The 23,285-nt window shown below is 37.8% G+C and overlaps 1 protein-coding gene across 1 annotated transcript in view; it reads left to right on the forward strand.

The window, feature by feature from the left end:
- Positions 1-18,145, forward strand: part of LOC129753997 (outer dynein arm-docking complex subunit 1-like) — a 41,528-nt gene extending 23,383 nt beyond the window's left edge. The window contains exon 3 of the mRNA XM_055749852.1: positions 17,973-18,145. Within this exon, the coding sequence (XP_055605827.1) occupies positions 17,973-18,145 (173 nt within the window). The remainder of the gene's footprint in view (positions 1-17,972) is intronic.
- The last annotated feature ends 5,140 nt before the right edge of the window (positions 18,146-23,285 follow it).

A 23,285-nucleotide genomic window follows, 5' to 3' on the forward strand; every position in this document is an offset into this window, starting at 1 on the left:
TATCACAAACCGTGAACAGTAAAATTCAAAACTCTGGCGTGGATTGATAGTGATTTGGACTGCCAACAACCAGCCATAATTTTTTTTCGTAGAAATTGAAAATACTTCGAAAAATGAGGTAAAGTAGCTTTTTTGTTTCAATGATGTAATATTTCAAATAACGGCAAACATGTTTTTGCAATCAAAAGTCTGGCTCTCAATGAAAGTTCAAATGTGTCTTTTTAGATGGTTTTAATCACTATCGAATGCCGAAGAAAGAATTTAATTACTATGTCTCTGTTCTGCACAATTAACTGTGAATCATGAGAAACCATGAAGGGGCAAAAGTACGAACTGCAAATGGGGCAAAAGTACGAAGGGTCTACTGAAGTAAATCTGAACGGAAAATTTAAACTTATTTTTCAAATGCTCTGGAAACATCAGCGCATATTTTTGTTTCTACATGAATTGCTCGTGCGAAAAATTGCTCAAATTCGATGAGAACTGCATTCTGTGAACCTGTTGAATATAAACAATTGGTGAAGAGCTGAAAATTTGCGCAGGTTATTCACCCATGTATAGAATTTGTAAAAGAAGCGAACACAGGAGCTGCTTTTGTAAGCAAAGATTGATATAAAATAATGTTTCTCTTGACTTGATGCAGAAATGTGGAATTTTGAATGGTCGTACTTTTACCCCACATCATTCGAACTTTTGCCCCAGAGGTGGGGTAAGAGTACGTTTCGGTAGCAGTTAGGCATTTTCACTACTAATATCAAATGCGTCGATCGATTATCTTCGTAATTTTGTAGAAGAGAGATAAAAGCCTAAAGAATCAAATGCTGTTCTTGGTTTTTTGGAAAACAACCGGCAAAATTTTCTAAACATAGGATAGCACTAAGGTCGTACTTTTACCCCACCATACTCTATTATTTTTTTCTGGGTTCAATGTAAACTTTTTTGTCACTGGAAAAAAGTTTTCCCACCAAAACTACCCACACACCTTGTTGCAAAAAATATTAATTTCAAATAATGTTTTTACTGGCAAAAGTACAGTCCACGACTTCCTTTATCAGAAATTTTTAGGATATTGGCATGGCCGTCCACATGCGGTTATTTTTTGAAAAGCGCTTCTTGTTGATTAATGAACAGATTTTCAAAGGAATTTGCATAAAATAGTGAGTGCAACTCGTTCCGAAACTCGACACATTACAATCCAATTCAGCGAGCTTCGTTTGATAATCTTACGACTCGTACTGAAAAATTCCAATTTTTGCAATTTGTTGCATAAATAACTATTATCTTTGCGAACATTCCTAAGCCCTTTTTGCAGATTTATTGGTGTCAAAACATCTGTTCGGAGAAAAATCTCAGACTTCCCAGAATCATGAGACTGCTTTGTACCAAGACTTCATGTGCCTTACTCAAGCCCTCTCTGGTGGAGAACTTAAGTTGACATGAACTACCACATCCAGTAGATACCTATCTATCTGGCTAAGGTCAACGCCACACCACAAGATCTCGCGTAGCGCCGCGATTCCAAGACCAGAAAAGGTTCCCCTCTTTCTGCCTGTTAATGGGTTCCGTAGATGGTTTTATTCAGCGACATCTGTGCTGTGCTATTGAAAATGAAGTGAGCAAAAAAGGGGTTAAAACTTTACGGTTGTGATCAAAATAATTTCCGCAATCTTGGAGGAATCTGTTCGAAGCTTTTAGCGCTCCTTGATTGAGGCCTATGTACAACAGCGGAAAAAAAATCGCCAAGATTGAACTTCGCGTAGCTCAGCGCCTTACAGCTGGAAATGGGATAATGTGATCTCTTTCGATGAGTCATAAGTAGCGAAACGGGTAGCGTTTTTTTGTTGTTTCTTCCATCACTGATGTGAGCGTGAATTTGTGCTGAACCGGTTTTTCAACACGATCCGTACAATGCTTTTAGTTTATCTGTGCTTTTAGCTTTCTTGTAATCCTAACTTCAAACGAGCTGCTTCGAAAATCTGATAAAAGATTCCGCTAACTAGTTCGACCTCAAATTTCGCTATTTTCAAATGACATTAAAACACAATTTCTTAAAAAAAATTAGAATTTCCAATCTAAAGCCTTCTTTGAAGTTTTCTAGAGCAATTAGAGCGTTAAAACTGGCCACACTCACTTGGAAAAAAAAACAAGTCGAAGACGCTGCCAATCCGTCTGGTTAAACTAAAGCGTCATCCTTTTATGTTTCGAAAGGGAAACGACTCAGAAAAACAAACACTTGGAACATCTTACTAAGCCATACCTAGGCCTACAAGACTTCCCCCCTTCGGTTTCGATATTGCGCGGTATCTGTTACTTACTTAGGCTCTTCATCGTTATCGATACGCTTCATTAATCGTGCGAACTTTCGCCCACGCACCACTAAAAGTTTTCCTCTTCCCACGCAATTCGCCCCTTTCCAAAGTGATAAAAATAAGCTACACTAGATGCTCAAGTTGGTTGAAAGCGAAACTGGATGCCGGTTGCTTGGAAAAAAGCGATGTTTATTGCCAAATAAGCACGTATGTAAGATTTGGAATAATGACTAATTGCATCAAATAAATGTTTTTGTAATGTGATAGCTTGTGACTCTTAATGAACGGTATATACAATCTATTTTTTCCAATTTTTTTATTATTGCAATGGACTGTAAAGTCTGCGTTTTGAGAATAATCTCAAGTGGCTTATAGCGTATTTGTTTAATGCACTGGCTCTGTGCTGACCTGGCACTGGAATAAACAAACAAAATCATCGTTTAGTCAGTGTATTGTTTCCTCACTCACTCACACGCACTCTCGCAACACTGGCAAAATTTTCGGGTGCCACCGTCCTTTGGCAGTGTGTTGTTGTTTACAGTTCAACTTAAAACTTTCCCGGAACAACACATTTTCCCGGAATAACGCAAAAATATCGTACACAAATGGTGTACTTTCCACAACATTTCACTGAGGAAGTAAGAATTGGAAGGCGATTCGGAAGTATGAAGAGGAAAGCAGCTTTATGGAAGAAAAATCTGGGCGGAGACCGGATCTGGTGGACAAAACTTTGGACCGGCAAATTATGCATGCTCACGCCAGCAGGAAGACTGTCTCAATTCGGGATGTGGTCAAAAAGTGGGATTGCCTTATTAGACTGAGTCGATTTGGGGTCATTTTTGAATTTCTCAAACCCTGGGGTCCTAAAAAGCTTCGTCGTGATCCAAAACTCATCCATGATTTTTTGCAGAATTTTCAAGTAACGTTTACATGAGTAAATTTGAACTTTTAGGTTTGTATGGGAAAATTGAATATTTTGTACTGAAAAATCAACATCTATTTTGTTTCTTCTGTGGAACTGAGCCAGCTGATGGATGTTGTGCCAATTTATAAAATTCCTAAGGGAAATCTTCCGCTGAACAACTTTGTCGAAGACCTTAACTTCGTATCTTATTACGCAAAAAAGTTATTAGCAGTTTAATAGGGGTATGTCTTTTCGCATTGATAAACAGTAAATTCAATTGACATCACTGCTGGGTGCCTATCGAGGTATTGCATGACTACTTTTTATGCAATACTTCGCGAGGCTCAAGCAGTGATGTCAATTGAATTTACTGTTTATCAATGCGAAAAGACATACCCCTATTAAAAAGCTAATAACTTTTTTGCCTAATAAGATACGAAGTTAAGGTCTTCGACAAAGTTGTTCACCGGAAGTTTTCCTTTAGGAATTTTATAAAATGGCACAAAAATCGCCAGCCGGCTCGGTTCCACAGAAGAAACAAAAACGATGTTTATTTTTCAGTACAAAATATTCAATATTCCCATACAAACCTAAAAGTTTAAATTTACTCATGTAAACGTTACTTAAAAATTCGGCAAAAAATCATGGATGAGTTTTGGACCAAGACGAAGCTTTTAAGACCCCAGGGTTTGGGAAATTCAAAAATGACCGCAAATCGACTCAGTCTATTGCCTTATAGAACCATCAATCGTGTTAAAGTAAGATTGGATTTTAAGACATATAAGAAGCCGAATCGCCAAGCCCGTCCTAGGGGAGGTGGGGGCGGACGGGTTTCGAATTTTAAATTTAGCCAGAAATAATAATAATACCAAAAATGCACAACAAAGAAGCAAATTAATTTCAAAAACCATTTTTTTCCATGTATGACCATCACACATTTTCGAAAAATAATAAGTTTTACTGATACGACTCTGAGTCAGAATGTTTCAAATGAATGCGATTTTATTAATAAATTATTCAGAATGGTGATCTCTCTTCTGAACTAGATATTAGCTTGAAAATTAATTTAAAGCAGTCTAGTAGCATTTTGAAATCAATATCTCAAAAATTTGTAAAATAAATTTCAGACCCAAAACCACGATTAAAAATTTTCAGCAATATGATAACAATTGTTGATAATGGAATATCTAAACACATCTACCATTCACTATTCATTATTCGTACTTGCACAGCCAAAACTTATGTCTTATCCCAAAATATAACAAAAATTGTTTTATTATTCTTCTTGTCTTTAATCATGTTTTCGATTACTCGAAAACTCTTAGCACTATTTTTTTCATAGTTAAACTGGTGTTGGATTCTGGTGTACAATCATTTCTGGTCATTGACCAAGAATAAAGCGCCTTTACTTGCTCTTGAAAAAAAAAACGAAAAAAAAAATATTAGAAGAAGTTAAAACCTTTCGAGGTCTGTTTAGAACTCGAAAGGTTAAAAAAACCACTTTACCTTATAATAGAATTTTACGTGTTTTTTATATCTTTATTATAGAGATTTAGATTTTTACTCATAAGATCACGTTGAAAGATGTCTATCATTAATAAGCTTCCAGTTTCTCAATAATATCAAAAATATTTTCACAGCAACCATATTTTGATTTTATGATCAAAACTTGTTAGTCCCGTTTCTTATAAAATATTTTTAAATCATTCGCCAGCTTAGAATATCACTACAGATTAGGAACAATCGTGTGCTTCAACTTTTTTTTTTACTGTAGGCACACCGATTCTTTGAGAATACTTTACTACGTCGCAGTTTTTTTCTAGATCACAGTAGGCTTAAAATAATCGTCGCGTCTTTGAGGTAGCTGACTATGAAAACATTTGGAAAATTTTCTTCGAGATCCAACATGAAATCTTTTTTCCTACCAAATCGGACAAATATTATAGCCTGTCTGTTAATGCCTCGGGTTATCCCAAACAGATGTTGTAGGCAAACTCAATAAAATGCGCAATTGTGCGCGAGAAAGATAATATCTATCCACCCACCAGTCCCCCTTAACTAAAGCTCACCTGTTTTCCTCCTGTGATATGGCCACCTCGGATCAATTCCCTTCGGCATTGCGAGCCGGCACACAAATATTCTTCCTTTCGGCTCGTTCAACCGAGCAACACTTTCGCTGGTGGTCGCGCAGCCGGGAATATGTTTCCTAGGCACGCGAAATGGAAGCGACACTCCCTCGGCTCGTCTCGCAGAAATTCATCAGCAACACAACATACGGCAACTAATAGCCGCAATTCGGCTCTGGCCGGAAACTGATGGTGGATCGCGCCGCCGGGATCACTCCTGGGCGCGCATCTGTTCTGTCAATATCCTTTTGGCTCGATGAAGATCGATACGTGGCCGATGCTGGGGCCGAAAATAAAACAACAACACTAATTCGCGCCACCGGGAATAATCCTTGGCGCGGGACTATTGAGCCCAACTCCCTTGCTCTAAAACAGTGCTGACACTGCATGGCTCCTCTGGCCGGAAACCACTGACACGTCGCGCTGCCGGGAATAATCCTGCGCGCGGGTTAACTGAGCCCAATTCCTTCAGCTCGTCACCAATTGTTGTTTGGCTCTCCTGGCCGGAAAATAACGTTAAATCGCGCTGCCAGGAATGATCCTGGGCGCGGAAATATTGAACTAAACTCCTTCGGTTCGCTCTAGAACAGTGCTGACACTGTATGGCTCTACTGGCCGGAAACCACTGGCTTGTCGCGCTGCCGGGAATAATCCTGCGCGCGGGTTAACTGAGCCCATTTCCTTTGGCTCTCCACAAACGATCCCTTGGCTCTTCTGGCCGCAAAATAACATTAAATCGCGCCGCCGGGAATGATCCTGGGCGCGGAGATATTGAGCCCAACTCCTTCGGTTCGGGGCTGACATTCTATGGCTCTTCTGGCCGGAACTTTCCACCACGTCGCGCTTCCTTTGACCCGATAAGTTTCGGTGCGTGGCCGGTAGTGGGGCCGAAATACAACACAACACTAATTCGCGCCGCCGGGAATAATCCTGGGCGCGTGTTCTCGATACGTCTCTTGTGGCCAAAATACAGCAATGAGTCTCGCCGCCGGGAGCGATCCTAGGCGCGAACACTTTGTCATGGCTTGGGTTTATTAAAACCCCGTGAAACGGCCCTAGAAATAAAACCACACCACATCAGTGCCTAACCTCACTTCTAAAGTATGTCATACTTACTTCTTTTGAAGGCTGTTTCAGGCACGCTCTTTTCGGGGCAGTTCGGCCTGCTCCGGCACCTTTTGCATTTTCTTTTTTCCTGCGAAGGAAATTATTTGTAAGTTATCGCTTTTCGCGATTAAATAAAAATTAAATTCAGCATTATCGGATTTGGCTGCTTTTCCACGCACGTCGTTTGCACTTTTCACCTGCGCTTTTTTATTTTGACAGCTCGACTCGAGCTCTTAGCGCCAGGGTGTGTCCACCCACAATCAATGATCTGCTTTTGTGTGGGTTTTCGTAACCCAAAATTGAGTGCATGTAATAATATTCGACCTTTCAACTATCCAAACACACCCAACACTCATATCTATTTCAAGGAATTTTCCTGATCTTATCAATTGCTTTGAAATGGGAAGCACCAACCAAAGTTTGCCTCGATTTTGCTGTGACATGGTTCCCGGACGGAATTACACTAAGTAAGCACAAATAAACCATGATAGTACCAACAAAAACCTTTTTTGGCTGTTAATTTTGGTCACATTGGGTTCTGACCGTTTTAAATTGTATTTCGGTTATATTTTACAAAACTTTTTCTTATATTTATAACCAGAAATGTAAAAAATAAAAAAAAAAATCATCACGAGCGAAGAGAAAACGCGTGCGTTCGCCATGGCTTAACGCCTACTTCCTAAGGACCGCAAAAAAAAAATCTACGCTGAAAAATCTCATAAACTACTGAGGAAATTTTTCAAATCTGGTATCCATGAGTTACTAGGTTTAATTTTTCGGGAATAGTTTTCTTAATTAATTTATTACATTTAAGATATGCTTCTAAGTGTGGCGCACTCGCGGCGACCGCAAAAAACGAGATATCTCGTATTTGATCCGCGATGTGTTAGTATAAATTTCTTTTCTTTGTTTTCAATTGAAGGGTTTGTAAAACAACATGTTTAATTCATCATTGAAAGCTTAAACTGACAATGTACACGTTGAGTAATGAGCGATTTTATAAATGATCATTGATCAATAAGAAATTGGTAGAAATAAAAACAAGGATTTCTCAGTTTCGATGGAAATATTGAAAGCACGAAGCATATACTATTTCAGTTAACATTGTGCATTAAAATTTAGCTTTGCAGATGCAACTTGGTATTATTTTTAGAACTTTCCATAGATTAATAAAAAAATTATGATTGAATTAAGAAAGATGATTTAAAATAATTAAAACGAGTGAAAGCTTTTAATTTTCGGGCGCAGGTTTTGTAGTTTAAAATTTTAAGCCTTGAATATTTTGTCAGTGCCTATTGCAGTATTGGGTCCTGGAAAGGACAAAATGTAGAAACTATGTTTTTTTATAAGAAAAAAAATTAGATTTCAAGCCTTAGAATTAAAAAACAAAGACAAGTTTATTAAAAATATTACAAAAACGAATTTAAAGGTTGTCTAGAAAATTTAGTGAAAAAACAATTCTTAAAGTTTCAAGCAACTTTGAGTCAATGTTTTGAAAATTTTGTAGATTTTGGCGTCTATCATCTTTATTTTTGGTGATATAATGTTTATAAGTATTGAAATTAAGTTAAGTTGAGTTTTGAATGAAATCATTCATAACTGATTAACTTACAAAACTACGTGTTTATCATACTTCATTCAATTTAGGAATAATATGTTTATGAAGATAATGATAAGTGATTGAAAAAAAAATGAATTCTAAAATTTCTACAGTACACTTATCATCTCAAGTATTAATGACATAACTGAAAAAAGTTTGAAAAAAAGGTTTTTTTTTTCATTTGACAAATAAAAACTATATAAAAGTAAATTAAGTTTAAATTTTTTTATAAAAAATCGATAAAAATGTGTTTACAGAATGGAGTGAAGGAAACAAAAAGAAATCTTTTATTCTTCTTTTCGCAGGAGTTGAAAGTGCTTGCGGGTCTGAGAAATATTGATGATTGGTTTAAAATATTTATTTTAAATTATTAAGGTTTTGTCGAAAATAAAATGCAGAATTTTCTCAAAAGATTTTTACCTAATTTCATAGGTTATTTTGAAAATGAAAGCTGATGGAAATAAAATTAATTGCATATTTGGATTCAAGAAACCCTAATTTATCATAATAAGTTCTTTAAACTATTTGCACCTTGGAAAAATGTAAATTTTGTGGTCTTTTGAAATTTATCAAAACCTTTTGAATGTGGTGTTAAGCATTAAGAAGAACAACAAAAAAAAAAAAAATCCGCCGGAGGTGAGCCAATTTTTTAACATATTTGTTTATAATTATTTTCGAACACCTTTTGCGATCCAGAAATTTTCGGTTATTATGGTAAATTCGTTTCTTGATCTGAATATTTTACTTGGAAAAATTCCCCCTAACCTCCCCCCCTCCCCCCGTACACACGGCCTTGCTAAACGCAGTCATAAACAAGCTTCTTCTGTCAAACCAAGAGCTCCTAAATTATATGCTCAACTGCTATGCTAAGGTTGCCGTTTTGCCCGGTTTTGTATGGGATTGCCCGGTTATTTTGTACAAAATTTGGGAACAGTCCGGCCCGGCCCGGTTGCCCGGATTTCATTGAAAATGCCCGGATTTTGCCCGGATTTATTCAATTCATTGACAAATCAAACAACAAGAAAACAAGGAACGCCACCAAAGCGAAACTTTTTTTAACAAGTTTTATAAAAATAATCATGAAAGATTTTTTGGAAGCCAAAAACACGATTCAAAATCTGTCGATAAATTTTGATGAAAAAAATTTTTTTACAGTTCATGACTACTGCCACAATGAATACAGCCTCATCTAATACTGTTTTGGCCTGATTTTCTATCAGTTTACTACTCAAAGGACACGATGGCTTGGTACAAATTACATCACCGTCAACAATGAAGAGCATTATGGTGTGAATAAAGTGATGTTTGATTTTCGAAGTACAGTAAGGTTTTTTTTTACACTGATATACGTACCGCGTAAAAAAAAACCGTGTAAAAAAACCGTGTTAATTCCCGAAAACCGTGTAAAAAAAACCGTGCTAATTCCCGAAAACCGTGTAAAAAAAAAACCGTGTTAATTCCCGAAAACCGTGTAAAAAAAGACCATTCGAATTCTGCAGCTCTGAAGTTCTGACACTTAAGACCTGGGGCCTGAAACTTGAGTCATGAGACCTGGACTTGAAAATGTAGACTAGAGACATGAGACCTGAGACTTTAGACATGACACCTGAGACCTAAGTCCAGGGACCTGAGATCTGAGACATGAGACCTGAGACTTGAAGAATGAGACCAAAGACATGGGACATTAGACCTGAGACCTGAGACTAGAAACCTAAGACATAAAACACGAGACCTGAGACCTGAGACGTGGGACATGGGACATGAGACCTGAGACATGAGACTTGAGGCTTAAGACATGACACCTGAGATCTGAGACCTGAGACATGAGACATGAGACAAGAGGCATGAGACATGAGATATGAGACCTGAGACCTGAGACTTGAGACATGAGACATGAAACACAAGACATGAGACCTGAGGCATGAGACAAGAGCCATGACAGATTGGACCTGAGACATGAGACATTAGACCTGAGACAAGCTACTAGTGTTATTACCGCGAAAAATTATATTAGCTTCGATTACAACTTGCGACCCCTCTAGTGAAAGGGTTTGACTTGTAGATGACGAATAATAGTGTCGCGACTTCGCTAGTACAAGCTACTAGTGTTAGTACAGCGAGAAATTAGTTAAGCTCCGATTTCAACTTTCGACCGGTCAAATAAAAGGGTTTGACTTGTAGGTAACGAAAAATAGTGTCGTGACTTCGCTAGTACAAGCTACTAAGATTAGTACCGCGAGAAATTAGTTAAGCTTCGATTTAGACTTGCGACCCCTCTAGTGAAAGGGTTTGACTTGTAGGTGATGAAAAACAGTGTCGCGAAATCGCTAGTCCAAGCTACTAGTGTTAGTACCGCGAAAAATAAGTTAAGCTCCGATTTCAACTTTCGACCGGTCAAGTGAAAGGGTTTGACTTGTAGGTGACGAAAAATAGTGTCGCGAGTTCGCTAGTACAAACTACTAGGATAAGTACCGCGAGAAATCAGTTTAGCTCTGATTTAGACTTGGGACCCCTCTAGTGAAAGGGTTTGACTTGTAGATGACGAATAATAGTGTCGCGACTTCGCTAGTAAAAGCTACTAGTGATAGTACCGCGAGAAATTAGTTAAGCTCCGATTTTCCGATTTCGACCCGTCAAGTGAAAGGAATTGACTTGTTGGTGATATTGGTTACAGGGGATAATCTTGAGAATCCGGGGAATTGAATAGTATTTAAAGTGTATTTTTTATATTTTGTATCACGTTTTGTTTTGATAACTGGCAAAATAAATCAAAACGCGCTAGCAGAAACTGTAGCACCCAGCTGAAAATTGAATAAAATCATCATTCTAGAGAGCTCTGAGAGCTGTGAGCCCGTGCGTTTTTTTAATGGTTTGAAAACTTGAACAAGATGCTACAAATTTTCTAAAATTTTTATCAAACGATGCATTCTTTGAAATTTGCAGTTAATGAAAATATAACTTCAAAATTTTTATCCATCCAATCATGAATTTTTATGATTTCAGCTAGTAGAATTTGTTACAGTATTTTTCACCCCTAAATGCCTTTTCTATAAAAACATTTATTGTTTAAAAAATATAAAATTTAATTCGAACAAAGCCAAAAACTACTGCATTTGGTGCTTCATGCATTACGACATTTCAAATACATCACAACTGGTGGAACCAATAATTTTTCTGACTACCTCAATTTTATGTGCAATCAACTTTAAAACTTTTTTGTACAAACGGTATGATTATCTGCGGAAATAATGTTTTTAAAGGCCATTGAAGTTGAAAACTGTTGCATGATGCACCAGATGCACCAGACGGTATCTCTGTTTAAAAGACATACATCGTCTATGCCGATTTATGCTTTGCAGACTGAATTAATTACGTTGAAAATTTAAGATTAACATTTAACTCCAGTACCGAGATGGGAATCGAACCCATGCCATCAGAGGACCAGCGATTACCGTCTTACCACGCTAACCACTCGACCAACGAGACGTATCTCACAACTAACCTTGAGTTCTGTTTGCTTCAAACACTTTAACTTGATTGGCCGCAAGTTGAAAACGGAAATGAAACTTCTTTCTTCCGGTAATAACACTAGTAGCTTGTACTAGCGAACTCGCGACACTATTTTCATCACCTAAAAGTCAAACCCTTTCATTTGACCGGTCGAAAGTTGAAATCGGAGCTAAACTAATTTCTCGTGATACTAACACTAGTAGCTTGTACTAGCGAACTCGCGACACAATTTTCCGTCATCTTCAAGTCAAACCCTTTCACTAGAGGGGTCGCAAGTATAAATCGAAGCTTAACTAATTTCTCGCGGTACTAACACTAGTAGCTTGTACTAGCGAAATCACGACACTATTTTTCGTTACCTACAAGTTAAACCCTTTCATTTGACCGGTCGAAAGTTGAAATCGGAGCTAAACAAATTTCTCGCGGTACTAACACTAGTAGCTTGTACTAGCGAAGTCACGACACTATTTTTCGTCACCTACAAGTCAAACCCTTTCATTAGAGGGGTCGCATGTTGAAATCGGAGCTAAACTTGTTTCTCGCGGTACTAATTCTAGTAGCTTGTCTCCGGTCTCAGGTCCAAAGTCTCATGTCTCAGTACTCAGGTCTCATGTTTCATGGCTCTTGTCTCACGCCCCAGGTCTCATGTCTTATGTCTCATGCCTCATGTCGCATGTCCCATGTCTCAGGTCTAAAGTCTCATGTTTCATGGCTCCTGTCTCATGCCTCAGGTCTCAGGTCTCAGGTCTCATGTCTCATGCTGAGGTCTCAAGTCTAATATCCCTTGTCTCAGGTTCCAGGTCTCAGGTCTCATGTCTAATTTCTAATGTTTCATGTCTCAGGTCTCATGTCTCATGTCTCATGTCTCGTGTCTCAGGTCTCAGGTCTCAGGTCTCAGGTCTCAGGTCTCAGGTCTCAGGTCCCAGGTCTTAGGTCTCATGTATCATTTTCTTAGTCTAAGAGATAAGATTTTCCCAACTTCAAAATGATTCTAAGTGTTTTCCTTTGAAAAGGACTTAGAATATTTTCTCTCAAAAACCGTGTTAATTCGCGAAAACCGTGTAAAAAAACCGTGTTAATTCCCGAAAACCGTGTAAAAAAAGCCGTGTAAAAAAAAAAAAAACCGCGTAAAAAAAACCGTGTAAAAAAACCTAGGTGTATTAGTTCGAAGATGTGCTTTCACTGAAAGCTTGAATGTAAAGCGGCAATGCTTGAGTGGAAAGCTGTCAAGCTTAGATTACATCTCGCAGAGCGGAAGCACCATAAACATTGCGAGCCAAGTAGTTTAACGCTGTTCAAAAAACAAATGCCCTAGCTCATACTTTTCAACGCCTATTTCGATTTCTTTTACCCGAAGCGCTCTAGCTTTGATCTTTCAACCTTTAAATTTTTATCATTAAAACTCTTACTTAGAATCATAATTTACGGATATTCCATAAAATTTAATAAGAACATAATCCAGCGGCGATTAAACTATTAGTTTAACTAAGATAACAACACTTTGATTAGAGAGGTGGTAGAGAATGTTTTTTTTCAATCTCTTGCATCCAACTGACATTGAAAAAGGCCAAACTTCGTGTTAACAATTGTCACAAAAATCGCACATGTAAATATGACATTACCCTGAAAATTTCACGAATTTCCATATCTGCTTAAAAAAAATGACAACAGAAAGTGCTGCATTTTTTTCAAGCTCAGTCCATAACCAAAAATGCCTGTGATTCAGATCTTCTCCCTTTCTTCGAACGAATCACAATGTTATGAGGTCTTATCTCCATTGTTAAGACCCACATATTATGGTGAACGCCTCAATGAAGCACCCCTCACCTGTACAAGGCGGCGGCAGTCGGCCGGTACATAGGAATCTACGAAGGTATAATCATCTATTAAGATTACGGTGGGCCAGTGAGTGAACATCAGCCACATTACTATGGTAATTTATTCCTTTTACCGAGTGATTACGCCCCCAGTCGGTCATACCTACATACATACATACCTTGCTCATCGAGGCCGATCACGATTCGATCTGACCCAATGTGACCTAATCAAATATGAACCACCTGCCGGTTTGGTTGCTCGATTGTTTGCTAGCTGACCGGCATCCGATATCAGATACCCACTACCTAGTAGGAAAATAAAAGAAATTGAAAATGAAAACCAGTAGGTAGATAGCGAAGAGGCCTACTGCGCCAATAGATGGAAAAGCGCTATCGACAACTGTTGTTGCTCTGCTCTGGGCACGTTCGTTACAGTTAAATGGACCCGTCCCATCCGTCGTAGTCCGATCGTAGGAGCCCATGCGTAGTCCATAGCTCATTCGCAGCAGGAATCGTTAGGCTTGCTTGGATATTGGATGAGCTTGTAGTAGGTATAAGTCTACTCGTAGCGTAAACCTTTGTATGATTATCGGTGGTTTAGGCGCAAAGGGGCGTACATGGAAATTGCGTAACGATGTTTCGAGAGTGTGCGCAAGCATGCTTGCGCTACAAATAGCTAGAGTTGGCCGTTTTTGGCGAGCGCACGTAACTACCTCCATACATACATGTACATATGTTAAACTATGGGAAAGTACTGTTGCGAGAAATGATTATGAAGAGATGACGATGCCGCAGCGCCCGCCGGGTCCTAAAACAGCAATCTTTCGATTTTCATCTGCGATGATTTGCGATTTCAATTTCGGTTGATTGCGAGCCGAAAGAAGCTTCCAACGGAACAGCGACTTCCGATCTTATCTGACTCTTAAGTCGAATAGAGCAAATTGTTTACGGCTTTGAGGCGTGGATCCGTTTCCGCAATTTGGTGCAGTCGGAAAAGAGAGCAAAAAAAATAAAATACCGGTTCAAACAGAAAAACACATTTGAATCGAGAATACAGTGAGAAGAAAAAAGTGTGCTCAGCACGCGATTGTCAGCAAGTCGTTAGTCATCAGTCGTCAGGCCAACCGGAGACGGGAGGTCGGTGACAATGACATTGATCGGTTCACCGCAGAAAGATCAGAATACTAGGCACCTTTTCATGGAGCTTGCCGAAGACCGGTTCCGGTATCTGATATTGCTGCTGGTAAGATGCCGTGGCACTGGCATTTAGAAAGCCATTAGCCGCTAAGAAATTACAGACGTTCCACGATTGATTCGAGCTTTTTCTGTTTACGTTTACTGAAAAGTGATTTGTGGCTTAGAACGTTAGAAAATAAAAATTAATTAAAAAAAAAACATATTGTTATTTCAAAAATGACAAAAATGACAAAAATGACAAAAATGACAAAAATGACAAAAATGACAAAAATGACAAAAATGACAAAAATGACAAAAATGACAAAAATGACAAAAATGACAAAAATGACAAAAATGACAAAAATGACAAAAATGACAAAAATGACAAAAATGACAAAAATGACAAAAATGACAAAAATGACAAAAATGACAAAAATGACAAAAATGACAAAATGACTTTGAAAATGATTTTTTTTAAACACCACAAGATCTCAACGTTTAATGAATTTCAACTAAGTAGTTCGGCACGTAAACCAAAAATTTTGATTTTGATTTTTGATGTTATTTCTAAAATGTCGAAAGTCACCGTTAAAGTTTGTTTTAGGCTTAAATCATTATAAGAATGGCAACAAAAGTTTAAAAAGTTGCTATTGAGAGCAAAAATTTTTGAGAAAACTTAAATCGAGACAAGAACAACGAAAATCGTCTTTTATCCATTATTACGTCAAATGTTTTGTTCTATATTGATTTTATAGAAAAAAAAACCTCAATCGAAGTTGGCGCCATCATATCATGCACTGAGTCTCCAAAAATGGCTACTCAGTGTATGAGAAGCCACCAAGGGAGACTCAACAAAAAATGGACACAGCTTACTAAGTTAAGATGTAGCAGCCATATGGAAAGAGCTCAACCATAGGGCTTTAGATAACCAGTTTTTTTTTACATTCTCTCTACCACCCTTCTTTGAAGAAGCCACTAAGCTTTGGGTTTGTTGTCTGGTAAAGTTTCACCCCCAACGATGATGATCCAAACCAAACACAAAGAAAACGGCAACCAGATGAAGATTCACGGTCGGTCATTTTGGAGGGGTAATCCGGTCCTGCGCGTGTGGCTTAAAAGTTTTTGTCCAGATTTAAGTTCATTTAAGAACCACGACCACGAGACCACGAAAAGTGGTTATTCATGGTGGCATTATAAGCATGAAGATGATTCAAAAATAAGCATCTCTTCCTGTGTGTGATTTGTGAATAAATATTTTAATCCAAAGTCCTCTTTGTTTGCTAGTTCCGTTACCTAGGCAGACTAGCCATCATCAATCCTCCTTCTCCTTTGTTGTTCTGGGGCCGGTTCTCGAAATCTTCTGTCAAAATTCGTGTCTAAAGAAACAGAGTCGGACGGATGATGATGATGTGACTCACGAAATTCGGCGAAAACGAGCCCCTTGCTGTTGATGGATTGTCAGATTTGCTCGTTTTTTTTCCTCTAGTTGTTACTCGTCCGGTGCTTGGCGGCGATCATCAACAAATCTTTGACCCTAAATTAGTTGCTCGCTACCAAGCACACACGAGCCTCCACAACACACAAATAATGAAGGATGGATCGGTGGTTGGTTGAGCTGAAATTTGGAAACCAATTTGTCTCATTCAGCGAACGGTTTTGTTAGAATGATTGAGCAAAATCTTGACGGGGGGATGAGCTGTGGAACATCCCCATGATTATCCGATTTCATGCTTCAAATTGAATCAATCAAAATAGTCAAATAATGATTATTATTAACTTTGAATGAGTATTTTGGCGTTATTGACGCCAGGATAGGATGTATTGATGGGAGGATTTGTTTCGTAAATCTATGGCAGACTGAGCAGATCCAAACTAAAATTTTAAGGTAGTTTTATACAAATATTTACTTTAAAAATCAAAAGAAAAGTTAATCGATGGAGCGTTGAGTATAAAATTGAATGCATTTTCGCATGATGCCCTCCATCAAAGTCTTTACAGTGTCATCTGGTACAGTGGCACCAGTTTCTCATTTTTTTGTTTCATTTTTTTAACATTTCCTTCTCATCGTTAACTGTCTTCTTGCTCTTCCGAAGTTCCCGGGTGCAGCTCCGGACAGTTTGGCGGGTTCATGTCCTTTGAAACGAAATGGATAGAATTGGCCTCATACCACTCCAGGAAACTTTTAGAATAGTGGCATGATGACAAATCTGGCCAAAATAGCAGAGCTTTGTCGTGCTGCTGCAAGAATGGAAAAAGGCGCACTCGGATTTGTAGATCTCGCCATTTACTGTGCCCTTTGTCACGAAAGGCTCACTCCCCAGTCCGCAAGAGCAGATGGCCTGCCAAATGAGATATTTGGAGGCGAACTACGACATTTTCTTTTTCTTAAATTTGTCGTCCACATCGAACTTGCTCTTGCCGGTGAAAAACTTCAACCCCGGAATTTGCTTAAAATCGGCTTTTATACACGTTTCGTCGTCCATCACACAGCAGCCAGATTTTGTCAGCATCTTCTCGTAGAGCTTCCGTGCCCGAGTTTTAGCCGTCGATTGTTGCCACTTATTTTGATTTCGAAGTTCTCTACCTTGTACGTATGTAGTCCAGCTATCTTCTTTGCATTTTGGACGTAGCACTGCGACATGCCGATCTGTATAGATAAATCACTTCTTGAGACGTTAGGATTTGCTTTAATCATCCACTTCACCTTTCCCTACGTCTTTATGATCTCCGGTTCCGGTTTTCTTCCAGCTCCTTTGCCGTGGTCCAACGTCCCCTTCAACACTCTAGAGACGGCTGATAGACGAATGTTCAACATTTTTCCCAACTGCCAGTGAAACAGGTCAGGAAATTCCAGGTGTTTGGAAAGAATTTGTTCTCTCGACTCGCGTTGGTTCACCTCCATTTTCGTTGAATCGAAAAACACGACTTCGAGTTTGACAGCATGTAAACAATACACATCAATGAGAAAGTGTGCAATATTTGGTTGATTTTTACCCAACGGTAAAAATGTTATGCCCTATTGGATGTGTCGCAATAATTTCGTGTTCGCCTTTATCGTTCTTTATCGTTCAAAACTAGTTGATTTGAAGAAAAATATATTATGTGTATAGCACCAAACCGAATAGCGACAGTAGGACTAGCGATGCTTTTTAACTAGCGAGATTTCTGTTATTCGCAGGTTTGTTTTTTTTTTAAGTCCAGTAGGCGATTTCGATGTAGTACTCGAACAATGTTTATGTTATTTAGGTATTGTATATTTTCCTTAGGGCATCAATCGCATGCTCCAGGTCTCCTAGGAAACTTGCGGTGCGTCGTTATTATTTTCAACGTCGCGACGTATGCGACGTGTCGCTAGTAGGCAAAGCTGCTGTGATTATTAGCGCTCATATTTTGGATTTTTTCTGTATGCATAATATCTCCCAGTCGCACAGCTGGGTCATTCGGCCAAAAGTTTTAAGGCAGAAGGCAATTCGGCCGAACGTCATTGGCTGATGGACGTAAGGCAAATTGGTCGAATGGGTCATACGGTTGGGGGTTATCCAGTCAGTAGAACTAGTTCCACATCGCCAATGCACAGTGGTCCAGTACGGAACTGAATCGTAACAAAATAACTTTCGAAGATAATATAAGAGACAAACAAATGATGTCTTCAGCGGAAATGCTCGTCAAACCTTGCGGTTTAATAATCTTAAATCAGATATTGAGGCGCGTCATTTTTGCATGATTTACCCATAAAACTTTTTCTTTTTAACAGATAGAGCCAAATTTTTCTACAAAGTTGTAGCCATCAGTTTTGAGGTAACATTGCTGTAGACACGACATACATTTGACGATTCGTAAGCGAGTTATGTTTTTTAAGCTGTGTCGAAAATAACAGAATTTTGGTTCTAACTTTTGAGAATGAATTCATACAAGAAATATGTTTTCTAACCGTTTGTACGAAATTAAAATGTGCAAATTTCACTCTCAGAGAGCAAACATGTATCTAGAGACTGTGTAAGGGATTTTTTTTTAACAAAAACTTGTACTTTTTGATCAGTCATATCTCTGATTGGTGCAAAGCAACAAATATTATTTTATGATGGAATTATTGAGTTCAAATATCAAATATTTGACTGTAATTAATAGGAGATAGGTTATTTTCCAAACCAAAAGGAAAAAAAATTCAAAAATTAGCTAATTTTCAATACAAAATCACTCATTCCAAAACTTTTTAAAAGAGAACATCCCCATTTCTCGAGCAAAAATCGAATTTTCATATTTTTGTTGTTACTTGAGTTCATTTAGTTAGATAAACGATTTAGTTCATTTTTCTTGCTTTTATTAAGATTTGTAAACATTAAAATTTAAAAAAATGACAAAAAAATTTCCAGTAATTTTCAATATTTTTGAAAAATCTGACTAAATGTGCTAAATCGCTAATTAAAGCATTGCAATGGACTCAGGCAATAACAGAACGATGAAAATTCGAATTTTGCTCGAGAAATGAAAGTTGTTTTCTTCGGAAGGGTCTTTTAATTTGTGAATTTCTAGTGAAAATAAACAAAGTTTAGAATTTTTTTTCTTGAGTTTAAATAAATACCTATTTCCTATAATTTCACAATTAAATATTTGATATTTGAACTAAATAATATCGCCAGAATTTTTGTTTTGGTTCCTATCAATTGTAGTATTTTATAAAAAAAATAAATTAATTTCGACCTGATGCCCGAATTCATGCAAACGTTTTTTTCTTTCAATGTGCATAAAGAGCTCACAGGCGGATCCATGATGTTAAATTTTCATAAAGAAATTCAGTTTCTGCAGTCCGCTAGCTTCAAAATTAAGGCAATTTTGGTGAAAATATTGGCCACCTATGATTTAAAAGCTTTTGTTAAAAATCAATAACGGCGCCGGCCACGTCCTAGTTGTCAATAGATCGTTTGGAAAAGAGAGAAAGAGATGAAAGATCAATGTTGAGAATTAGGACCGAGGTCACCTCTGCATCCTAGCAAAACATTTGTTGTTGGAAGTATGGGTGAAAGGATATGATCAGGAGGCACTTTTGACTAGTGACTTTAAGACTTTAATCATTTTATCTAAACCTGCGAACTTTTTTTTTTCACTTTTTCATACAAAAACCTTTACAATTTACATGTTACTTATTGAAACGAAGGGTTTAAATATAGGTAAATAAAATTCAACAAGAGTTTTGAAAATTTAAAGTATTTTTGCAATTCTTGAGTTTTGATGAATGAAAAGTTAAAATACGAAAACAGAGCGTGCCAAATAAAAAAAATCAACTGAGAAAAAAACTTGTTTGAATAAACGAGTAATGAAAAAATCATGGATCCAATGTAGTTGCTTTCAGAATTTCAAAACAGATCCTTTTAAATGAGTTCAATGACCGATTGAAAACAAGTTGTATTTTTCAGGGTGTCGACTCATATCTGGTAATAAAATTCCCTGATTTTCCAGTCGTTTTTCCAGAAAATTCCAGGTTTGAGAAACAACCTGAAGAAGCAACTTGAAGTTATAAAAATATATTTCCCCCGAAAATAAACGCACAGAAAGCTTTGAGTCAAGAATACTAATTTATTACGATTAAATTAATAGAAGTATTATATTTGTGATACTAAACATTTTAAGATAAGTCAGCGAGTTCGGATCCATTTGTAGAAATTCTTATGATTTCAGCATAACAATTTTCTCTTGCAAGCTATCAGCCTTCTTCTGTGCGTCTTCCAAAATTTTCGTCCGTTTCACCTCAAGCGATTTTGCTTCCGCTCGATGACGCTTCATCAGCTTTGTTTGATCTGATTCAAGAGCTTCCTTTTTGCGGCAATTTTTGTCTTCCAAATACAGAGCATGTGAATTTCGAACACTCTGAACAAGTTTGTTGGAAATTTGGACTGATTTTATCCCTCCAGCATAAAAAACAGCATCATAGATTTGTCGTTTAGCCACCACTGATTCTTCAAGCATATTTTCGAAGAGACATTCGGAATTTACTGAAAAACCACGTTCAACATTCGCGTTGCCATGTGAAAGACAGCAGATCATTTTGACGATGTTGAAGAATTCTGGACACTTGGCATTTGCTAGCACTCCACTCCAAAAATGATCCAGCCTTTCTTTGCTACGGTCATAATTATCAAATTTATCGCCTCCGGCAATCACTCCGGTATACTGCCGTACTGCTAAATCTGCCGAGGATCCACTAACGCGTCCAGTATCTGTCAATATAGTCAAAGTCTTCTCAAATCGTTTTTTGGCCAATTTGGTATCGCTGCTGATAACTGCCGGATCAAGGCAAGAGGCGGCCTTGGTCAGAGGATAAATTAATGGCGATCGCTTCATTAACTTAAGAACAATTGCCATCAGCATTCCTTTGCATTCGATACGAAATTTCAGAACTTACTTTTCGCTGAGCTGCCTGCCTTGAGGCATGCAACAACGTCTCGATATGAATCAGATGTCGGCTCTATCTTGTCATTTTGAACACCTTCAACAAACTTTTTCATGTGTAGAGTGATTACTATTGCTCGCTGAGCAACGCTCACGTTCTCTAACCAACGGTGAGCGCAAAACTTTAACGGAAACACAGTACTTTTAGATAACTGTGTATATAGTGCGCGGCGTGTAGGTACATCCTTCTTCAGGTTGTAGCTTCCTCTCAGATATTTGAGAATACCCCAGCCAGTAGCGCGAATACCATCTTTGAATGCGCCATGTAAAATATGTAATCCGCAACTTCCGCAACAAACGATTTTTCGTAGTCTTGTTTAGAGATTCATCAAAGCCAACGACGATATTGTTTATGTTCTGCAGGGTATCGTAGAGTTCCGTTCTAAAATAAGGAGCAATTCCAAAAAGCAGCGTATAGCTGATTTTGTCCCGACCAAGTTGAATCTTGTCCGCAATTTGTATCAGTGAACATCATCTTGATTACGGCAGTGTCTTTTTCTGCGGCGCGCAGCGATTTATGACTTACGACTGTCTCCAGGCACCAAAAAATCTCAGCTTTTGTAGTATCGGTTTTCAGCATAAATTTATCGATAGTCCTCGAGGAAGAAGAAACATTGCTGGTAGAAGGAAGCGAATAAGAATGAACGGCAGATGGCGATTTCTCAGCAATGAGAGGAATTTCCGTAGTATTTCCAACGCTATTAGAAGCACTGGGCTCCAGTTCCTGGTTCTGCGGTTTTTGTGTAAGGTATTTCATCATACTGCCGGATACAGTTTGCGAAAAATCAAAGGGCTAACGATACACGAGCAACGTACAGTGAAGTAAATTTTTAAGCAGATAATAAACTATGACGTTTCAATTTCTTCAAATAAAATCAGGATCATTATTTTTTCCCTGATTGGTAGAAGAATTCCCTGATATTCCCTGATGCGAATTAAATTCCCTGATTTTCCAGGTTTTTCCAGGTAGTCGACACCCTGTTTTTAGAACCTAATGCTGTGTAAGATTCAAACCAGATCCAGCAATTGCTTTCAACCAAAAAGAAACGTTTTGAACCACGTTTTAATTTTTTGATAAAAATAAAAAAAAACAGTACAATACTTCTAAAGCATCACTCACGGCGAAATAAAAAGGAACGGACTCACCAATTTCTCAAATAAGATTGTGCAAAATTCCTTTAAAACTCTTGGATAGTGCTACGAGCTTCATTCAAGATTCTCCGAAAAGCAGATTTGGTGTTTTTCCTTGAGGCCATTCCTTGTGAAAAAATTTCGGGATCCGTTTTGAATCAATTTAAAGGTTCAATTTGATTAGGGAAAAATGAAATTTTCTTGCACATAAACAAACACTCCCGTCACTTTCGAACACAGCCTACCAAGTATAAACCTAAACGCACCATTGCACTATTCTATTTAAAATAATTTCGGGCTAACATTGCGAATATGATACATATTTCTGATGTTATCTTTTGAACTAGTTATACTGGACTTCAGTTTCAGTTTCAACTAGCGATAGTGGAATTTGAAACGCTTTGATTTCCATAAAAAAGAAAAGAGATCGAACAGATTATTTCGAAATTCATAATCGAAACCGGTTTGAAATTTTTAGGTTCATCCTTTCAAGGTGAAAAAAAAATTAAGCAAAGCTAAAGTGTCACCGAATTTTCATTTGTGCTACATGGACTCGTTGTTTTAAGACAATAAAAAATTAAAATGAAGGCTTTAATTTTGTACTTCTGTAACATACAGTTAGGAATCTGGCCCCTTAAGTCCAATGTTGATGAGTTAATTTATCTTCCATTCTGAACGTGTTTATTTCTAGGAAAAGCACTCCAATTTCTGCATAATTCGAAATAGTACAGTTTACAGCCCTTTCTGCATACTTAAACCTGATAATTAATGCATTTTCAAACATTTGAAAAATATTTACATATTTCATCGGGTATCTAAACAATGCGATTCAGAATAAACAGCACTAGGTAGTTATCTAGATACTAGAGTAACCACTAAGCGACATGTCTGCGAAGCCCAACTTAACTTGCTAATAAATTCAAACGAAAGTGAGCTTCCTTACATTTTAAGAGCCCCCTCTTCTCACTTCCCCATTTGAGATGATCTCTCAACAGAAGTAAAATGCGTTGCCCGGGTTGGTTTAGTTAATCAAGTAAAAGTGTGAAATCTTGGACTGCCGATCAGCGCGTGTTTTGCCTCGCGCTGTTTGCTTTTTCACTTTTAACTAACTGTGGCGCATAATAGAGCGATTCCCATTCCAATGAAGATAGTCGGGTA

This window comes from Uranotaenia lowii, chromosome 3 (assembly GCF_029784155.1).
Source record: "Uranotaenia lowii strain MFRU-FL chromosome 3, ASM2978415v1, whole genome shotgun sequence".
NCBI classification, from domain to species: domain Eukaryota; kingdom Metazoa; phylum Arthropoda; class Insecta; order Diptera; family Culicidae; genus Uranotaenia; species Uranotaenia lowii.